At 44.1% G+C, this 8,296-nt stretch overlaps 4 protein-coding genes across 7 annotated transcripts; 1 reads left to right on the top strand and 3 right to left on the bottom strand.

The window, feature by feature from the left end:
- Positions 1-85: 85 nt before the first annotated feature.
- Positions 86-1,844, bottom strand: LOC131261483 (probable methyltransferase-like protein 25). The gene is made up of 2 exons (XM_058263527.1): positions 1,212-1,844; positions 86-1,140 (listed from the first exon to the last, which is right to left on the bottom strand). The coding sequence occupies exons 1-2, from the start codon at positions 1,842-1,844 to the stop codon at positions 292-294; spliced, it is 1,482 nt and encodes a 493-aa protein (XP_058119510.1). The 3' UTR covers positions 86-291.
- Positions 1,828-2,307, bottom strand: LOC131261492 (protein LTO1 homolog). Its single transcript, XM_058263540.1, has one exon. The coding sequence runs from the start codon at positions 2,272-2,274 to the stop codon at positions 1,828-1,830; it is 447 nt and encodes a 148-aa protein (XP_058119523.1). The 5' UTR covers positions 2,275-2,307.
- Positions 2,308-3,140: 833 nt separating this feature from the next.
- Positions 3,141-5,450, top strand: LOC131261489 (protein preli-like). Of its 4 annotated transcripts, none has more exons than XM_058263536.1 (4): positions 3,141-3,408; positions 3,566-3,687; positions 4,185-4,398; positions 4,467-5,450. In XM_058263536.1, exons 2-4 carry the CDS (start codon positions 3,596-3,598, stop codon positions 4,809-4,811), a joined length of 651 nt encoding a protein of 216 aa, XP_058119519.1. In that variant the 5' UTR covers positions 3,141-3,408; positions 3,566-3,595; the 3' UTR covers positions 4,812-5,450. The 4 variants fall into 4 exon arrangements, with proteins under 4 accessions (XP_058119519.1, XP_058119518.1, XP_058119521.1 ...); XM_058263535.1 differs by having other exon boundaries at positions 3,141-3,426; XM_058263538.1 differs by having other exon boundaries at positions 3,141-3,440.
- A 1,274-nt stretch (positions 5,451-6,724) lies between these two features.
- Positions 6,725-8,296, bottom strand: LOC131261486 (uncharacterized). The gene is made up of 3 exons (XM_058263531.1): positions 7,841-8,296; positions 7,329-7,766; positions 6,725-7,265 (listed from the first exon to the last, which is right to left on the bottom strand). The coding sequence occupies exons 1-3, from the start codon at positions 8,108-8,110 to the stop codon at positions 6,990-6,992; spliced, it is 984 nt and encodes a 327-aa protein (XP_058119514.1). The 5' UTR covers positions 8,111-8,296; the 3' UTR covers positions 6,725-6,989.

Here is an 8,296-nt window from a genome sequence, read left to right as displayed (position 1 = left end):
GTGAAAGAGGCCACCCGGCTCAAAGCCTCTCTAAAACATACTTACTACTACTACTCATCAGAGCTCTGTTCATGGAATTTCTGTTCGTCGGGACGCTACGACCGCAGGCGATTACACGACAGCCCAAGTTTGACGGACACAATCAGCGATGGATATTAATGGAGACATCATCGTTTTTGCCGGCCAGTGAGTTGCTCGTGAGTGAGGGCTGCACGCGGACTTGGTAAAAGATGATATGTGATATCAATAAATCCACTTTGATGTCTTTTGTTTTCAAACTTAACGATATTATTATTTCATTGCAATAAGTGAATAGCATCTAGGAGAAACGACCGGTTCAAATAATTTTACAAGAAAACTACGTTCATAGCCACTTTCACGCAGGTAAAGCAAACGATCCAACAAAATGAGCGTTTCAACCACCGGCGCAAACTGTTGTCGAATAAGATAAAATACTTTCAACTGTTCCAGCTCGACCCGAAAACGTGCCTCCAACTCCAGCAAACTTTCATCCGTTATCGTGACCCGCTCCGCCAGTCCCAAACGTCGTACGGACTTTCGAACATAATCCACAAACCCGTCGGACTTAAGTCGACCGACCTGGTGCGACTTTTTCTCCCCACATTCAACAAATATTACCTGCAGCAGAGCCCGATGGCCCAGCTTGTCGCTGGGGTTCTCTCGATTTGCGCACGCCCTTTCGATCGACTCAGCGGCCAAATTGCGCGCATTACGTCCCAACGCAAACCGTTGCGCTCGTAGGTATGAGCTCATCGGGAAACCGTATCCCGGATTGTCGGACACTTTAGTCGGATTGTAGAACTGGTCGATGATGAATTCCTCCTGCATTAGATGGTAGCAGCAGCCGACATTGCAGACGCCTTTGATGGTTGAGTTCTGGTGGAAGAGCCGTAGACAATTCGGACCCAAGTTGCCACAGGTGTGTAGGCCGCATAAACAAAACGTGCTTCGATGGCCTCCAGGGAAGTGTTTACTAGCGAGCTCGATCAGATTGGTATCGAAATCAATTAGCTGTGTCGTAGTTTTATACAGTGTATCGAGTTTCCCTTCGTTCAATAGACTACTAAAATGTTCATCTTCTTCAAGCTGCGATTTTCTGACGGCTTTTGGGATCTTTTTCTACACGGAAAAACAGTAATTAATAAGTGAATTAGTAATTATTAGTATCTCTTCAGGTATCTGCAAATTACATTTAAACGATCGCGGCGTTTCTCTGCGTTGCTTGTATTTTCTTCGTTGCAATCAATCCCCAACACCTTGATACCATGCTCTAGCGCAATCCTCGAGGACAGGTAGCCCTTTCCGTCACCAGCATCTATAACTACAACATCCTCCAGCGTTCCTTCCGCTATCGACGATGCCATTGCCGTACACAGGGAAGCAACAACGGCAGCTGCGATCTCGACTTCGTGACATTTCTTTACGTTCATCAGTTCGGTCATTTTCAACCGCGTTTCCTTACGGCAGCACGTCAGTGCGTCTTTAAACTGTTCCAGTGAAAGCGAGGTTCCCAGAACTTCACTACCTCCCAAACGATATCTGCTAGCTGCGGTAATGAAATCCGTCACTCCGGGAAAATGTTTGTGGTACGATTGTGTTTGATTAAACTGACTCCAGAAGACTTCTTTCGCTTGCAGATAGTTTTCGTACGTTTCCAGTTCACTCCTGATCGCCTTTGGCACGTACTGCTGCCAATGCTGCTCCGTAAGATAATCCACCATGTGGCAGTTGATGAACCCCATGTTCGGCTCTAGGAAGTGTAAGATCGAATCAATCTGCTGGCGGATTCGTTCCATCGCGATCGTTTTAAAACGAAAGGACATTCGTTTCGGCGAATCGATAGGGGAGCTTCAGCAAGGCGCACAGCCTCCGGTACTTGTTGCGAATTTGTTGCAAGCAATGGAACAAGTCCACAGTAGGCTCGTTGACCCTGGGGAACTTTTCAATGGCGTCGATAAGCTCGGCAAGGATCGTATGTGCCTTTTCATTAGTAGCGATTTCCTGCTGAGACGCTACGTCCGTTACAATGGTGAAGTAGAAGCCCAGCTCACGTCCAATTTCTGAGCCCTTCTTGAAGCCGTAGTCTTGCGCCTCCTTCACAGACTCTTCCTGCCGACCGTCTTCTAGACCCTGGTGGAAACTTTCTTCGATAACACGCTCCTCCGCGAGGAAAATATCCTCAAAAACATCATTTATATCATCTCCGGCGATTTCTTCGGCACCAACTCGTGCCTCTATCTCAAAGCTTGACATAACTGACCACCAAATTCATAATTTACGAGAAAATGTGTCACACGCCAATACGGATGTAAATAAACCGTACGTTTTTATTATGTACCGCGTAGTGTTGGCAGAATCGGGATTCGGAAGATTCGAAGATTCGATCCCTAGACGGATTCTAAAGATTCGAATCCCATTTGACGGATTCTAAAGATTCGAATCCCATCTGACAGATTCTAAAGATTTGATTCGATTGGGATTCGAATCAGATTTGATTTGTTTGGGACTCGATTTGATTCGATTCTGACTTGATCCTAAACTGTTTGAATCGACTTTCAATGATTTGAGTCGAATTAATTACATAACTAGTCGATCTAGAGACAATGTAATTGATTTAAGTTTACTCAAATCGAACGCTGGGTAGAATGTCCAATGGACATAGATTGAGTTTTTTGCCGGATTTGCAAGTTTGGCTCTAGAAAAATTCGGATTGGGATTCGGATTCAAAGATCCGGATCTCGGAATGGATTTGAATCGAAAGATTCGAATCCCTATAGGGATTCAGTTTCCCCATCACTAGTACCGCGTGTTTCCATAAATGTCAAAATAATCTGAGCAAAATGAGCTACTCATTGAATCGGTTTGTAAATAGAAGATCAATAATTGTTCTGTATGTATTTGGTTTGAAAGTAAAAGTTGCATTAAATATACTAGTATCAATTAAATGACTTCAAGTGGATTTTCTTTGCAAAATTAAATTGAAGAAGTATCCTCTACAAACCATCTGTTATACAGAAAAGTGAGCAAAACTATCAGCTGTTTGAAAACTGTCCTACCTTCCAGAATCTACTGTCAAAATTGATGGGCAAAAATAGATGTGCAGTGTTTTGAGGATTTTTTTATTCGCCGCATCACAAATCGATAGTGTCGTCTGCGGATGTTTCATATTTCGTGCGCTAAATTAGTTACCGTGTGAAAATTCTAATAACACATCTTCCAACAAACGTAAAACGAAACACACAGTACGAGAAGGTTGATCAGTCATTCCTGAATTTGTCCTGAGGTACCAATCGACCCCAAGTCTGTCGAATGTGATAAGGGTTTTGCACCCGTATTATCTGTGAACGGTTCATTCGGTGCTGATAAAAGTCGCCCCGTGTAGCAACGGTTGGCATTTAAGTGAAGGTAATCAATTGAAAGTGAGTCGTGTATAAGTTATTCAAATTATACTGTTCCCGTGTGGAACAGTACGCGAAACAGTTGTCGATACGGAGCATCCTGCGTGGGACTTTACACTCAACCTTCCATCGCATTCTTCCTGCAGTTTCCACAAAGACAGTGTTCAGTTTGTACGATGGCAAAATATCATGAAAGCACAACCATCTTCAACTATTCCTGGGAACAAGTTACGCAGGGCTTCTGGAATCGCTACCCGAATCCGTTCAGGTGAGTTGTTGTTGCTGCGTTTAACAAACAATTCCTAGCAATTGCACCACAAACGTTCGTTCGAGACGGTCGAACTATCGGGAGCAAAGTACAGCGGCCTGGGTTTTTGTTAGCTAAAAAGTCGCAGTAATTAGGTTGAAGAATCATCATTGCCCACGGCCACACTTGCTAATATACCGCGTACCATCAATACCATCACAGCATTTATTATGTAATGTACATCACCCATCTGAGCATAGTATGCGCTGAGTCGTGCTTTTTTCCCTACAGAGGTATATGCCGGTAAGACTTACACGTTTCATTTCTCGTTTCATTCTATTTTTGTGGACTATCTGCCGCTACACCGCCGACACGCTTATGGCCTTTGTTACGATCACTGCATGTGCGACGCCGCACAATTAAACCCCGATCGGATGCCGGTACGGATATGCATCCGCCACACACATGCGCACACGTCACCACACCACGCACTCCGGGGCTTGCGGACTACGTTGCAGTACGCACGTACTCTCCGAGGATACCGTCACCCGGGAGATTCGAAATGGTAAGCTGCACAGCAAGCGGCTGCTCACGAAGACGAACCACGTGCCGAAGTGGGGCGAACGCTTTTTCAAAGCTAAGTCGGTCAATATCATCGAGGAGTCGGTGGTGGATCCGAAGGAAAAGACGCTCGTAACGTATACGAGAAATATTGGCTTCAACAAAATCATGGTTAGTAGCAAAAATAGACGAAAACTTTGGGGATACTACTTGCATTATTTATCTTGCTTTCCTTCCAGAGCGTTGTGGAACAAGTCGTGTACAAATCGTTACCGGATCAACCGGGCAAAACGATCGCAATTCGATCGGCGTGGATCGACTCGTCGGTGTACGGTTTCGGTACGGCCATACGGGCGTTCGGGCTGGAAAGATTCAAGAAAAACTGTGCCAAGACGGTGAATGGATTCAACCACGTTCTGCAGCACATGTTCCCTAACAACCCGGTAGCGTTGGTCGCATCCGCCGCCGGCAAAGATCACCACGGTTCCAAGGCGCAGAAGCTTCGCGAGGCAGCCAAGCATGCGTCGGATCACATGAAGGCGCAGGCCGAACAGTTGGTACAAAATCTCTCCGTCAAGGGCTAGAGAAGGAGCACAAAGGAAGGGAAAACCCAGGAGGAGGAACCAGTGATGATGGTGGTGGGAGGCAAACACCCACCATTCGACCCCGACGCATCGATCGACTAACTGAGTCGGAGGCGGATATGATCGTGCAAATATTCCAGTTTTACTTTACCTTTCGGATCGAGTGCGCTGGTTCGTTTAACGATAAAGCCCATTCAATTAACGCCTCCTCCCCCCGTTTTCTACAGCATCTTGTTGATCCCAGAGCTGTGCTAGAGTTTAGGATAAGTAGTAAGTAGTCATTAGTGAGACAATCCGTATAAAGCCTCACGATCGCGGGTCGAATGACACGTTCACCTCCTGTTCCCTTTCCGGTATAGCACAGTATTCATGAAACAAGGCGCCGGTAAGCTAAACATGACCATACCACACGCACTTGCAAACATGGTGTACGGTATTTGTGTTCGAAACAGTGCAACTTCACCGTCTACGGTTTTGACTTTTAATTCACGCGAACGGTTACTGATCATTCCTAGTGCTTGTAGAATGCTGTACTCTCGTGGCTTGTCGCAACAAAGTTAATGAAAAAAAAAACCAAATACAAATTGTGCGCTAGTATTTTGTACCAACATGAATGCGAGGCACAGACGTCATGGGAACCGCAGTCTTTTTTTTTTATTTGACTCGCGGTGGGAGCTAGTAGTAGCATAAGCAAGCGAAGACAAGTTATTTGCTAACATAAATTAGTCAAGAAAGAGCCATCGCACCAGATGGAAGATCGAACAGGACGCAAGTGGTTGTATTCCTGGAGAATGTTTGCAATTGTGGGAAAGGAACGATGTAATATTAGAAAACAAGGAAGGCATAATCTAGTGGATTAATTTAGGATATTGAATTGTAAGTAACAATAAATTGCGATGTAAGTTATATTTTGTTGTGAGTTACCCGAGCTGTCTGAAAGAAAATACTTCTGTGAACTACAATACATACAATAGACATGTGGCTCTTTACTTTAGTATATGTAAAAAAGATACGATAATGATGTTTGTAAGGAGTAGTGCTTTTACGAACTGTTCTTTACCATTGAATTTATAGGTTTGTCAATTGCACACAGTTTACTACCAATGCGGAACGAAACTATTATTCATAGCCAGTATGTCCGGCAATACTTTTATTGTTCTGAAACAATACTAAAAAGATATAGAATAAAAAAAAATCGTTGTACTTACGTACTTTTTAGCGTATATACTAATGTGTTTTTGTTTTTTTTATTATATTTTAATTTAGATTTAACTGTAGTTTGTAAAAGTGCGTGAAATCATTCATTTTTTCAATGTGTTTTAGATAGCTTTTTTGTGCTAGAACATCGTCATACCACTTCGTGATGACTAAGACAGCGTCATTACTATGTTATTTTAGGGAATTTAAACAAAAAACTTACAAACATTAAATGCGATAAAGACTAATAAAAAAGCGCATTTATCTAATTCTTCTTTTTGGCGTAACGTTGTTGGTCATGCCTGCCCCGTTAAGGGCTTACGAGACATTTTACCCTATGTGTACGTGAATAGTCAAGTCCTCTCTCGTACAGGGGAGGGGGTCCGGTCTCGGTTAGGATTCCAACCCACGCCGTCGAGGAGGTAGGCCTCGGCGCTACCGCTCGGCTGTCGCGGACACCCATTTATCCAATTAACATTCGATTAATTGAATGCAGGGTAGTAGGATGCCTTAAACCATAGTGCCATTTAGATATTAATGATTTTAAGATAAAATTTGTGAAGAAGGGCTGAAAGCAGAACTATTGTCTGCAGACGCTGAACTATTTTAAAATATGACTGTTTCTGTTAGTAAATGGAAATAGTATTGTTACTTCGATATGGCTTCTCGAAAAGTGGTAAAAGATTAGATATACATTTAAAAACGAAGCACCCATATTCATTTTCCTACCAAAAACACCCGAAATAGGATGTATTGTAGTCGATTTATTTGTAAAAAATATTCAAACCACAGAAATATTTACATTACAATACGGTAAGCTAGAGCATTAAGTCGATAGCAACACATGAATCAGAAGAAACATCAGCAAAAATGCGTTATGTGCGTATGCGTTAGATTACAACGCTGCTTTCGAGGATAAAATAAATTGAACGAGTCATCGAGCGCCACAGATCCGACGTTCCATACAAAAAATTAGTTCTATTACTGTTTTTTGAAGCTCTTCAAAATTGGATAGATGTTTTCAAACGCGTCGTAGATCTCTTGCCGTACCTTGGCCCCCGTTAGGACGACCTTGCCGGACACGAATATCAACAGCACGATACGGGGCTTCACCATACGGTAGATGAGGCCGGGGAAGAGCTCCGGCTCGTACGAACTGAACCGACCGTGAGTGAGAACCAGACCCTCTAGTCGAATCGGAAACCGGACATCACAGCTGCCTACCATGTTTTGTACTTTGAAGTCGAGGAATTTAGCCTACCGAGTGAATAGAAAACATTTCAGTTTAACTCTTCTTCTTAAAGGTAAAGAAGCACTTACCGTAAAACCTAGCTTCTGTATGATACGCGCATACTTGCGCGCTGCCAATCGTGAATCATCCTCGCTTTTGGCTCCGGTACAGACCATTTTACCGGAGGAAAAAATCAATGCCGTCGTACGGGGCTCCCGAATTCGCATGATAACGGCGGCAAAACGCTTCGGGTTGTACTCGGCATTACGGGCGTGCAAGGCGATTTTCTTGAGGTCAAGCTTACAGCTCAGGTTGACCGTCGAGACGATGTTCTGTAGCTGGGGAAGGATGGCCGGTTCGCTAGGCGTCATGGGCGTCATCGGCGTTGCTGGACCCATCGTTTGGTGAATGTTCACGCTGCCTATATTTTCTGGATCGCGTATGCTGCTTCCACTCCCTTGATTTTGGCTGGGCGTTGATGCCGCTTTAGACTCCGTCATCGGCACCATGGGCGACATGAGACTTTGCTATAATTATAGAACACATGCGAATCATTCTAAACTTCTCCTCCTACACGTCTTTAATCCGGTGGTAAACTCACCGGGGTCTGCGGTTGGATCATATTTTGTGGTGTGGAGAAGCTGGGAGCGTACGTATGCATGCTTTTGCCCGAGGACGAGCCCATGCCTATCGCCGGCATTCCCATGCTGTAATTGCTCGAACTGAGGCCACCCATCGGCGTCATGTGTGGCATCGACTGTTGCTGCTGGTACGCAAGAGGAAGAATCTGTTGATCCTCTTCGGGTTGATGCAGTGGGGTCCCGATACTCGGGATCGAAAAACCACCCGGACTTGGTAGCATTTGATCCATGTTTGTACGTGTTGTGACCGACACTGCAACAAACTGAAAAATGTGTTCCCACACCAAATGAAATACACGCGTCTGTGGAAACCAGCGTTAAAATTTAGTTTTATAAGCACACTCTCTATTAGTTATTTGATGAAAACCTTCTAGGATATAGCAAAAACAGAAGAATATTTTGCGAAGCCGCTTAAA

This window comes from Anopheles coustani, chromosome 3 (assembly GCF_943734705.1).
Source record: "Anopheles coustani chromosome 3, idAnoCousDA_361_x.2, whole genome shotgun sequence".
NCBI lineage: Eukaryota > Metazoa > Arthropoda > Insecta > Diptera > Culicidae > Anopheles > Anopheles coustani.
Note: the sequence above shows the minus strand (reverse complement) of the source record. Positions and strands in the feature narration are given on the sequence as shown.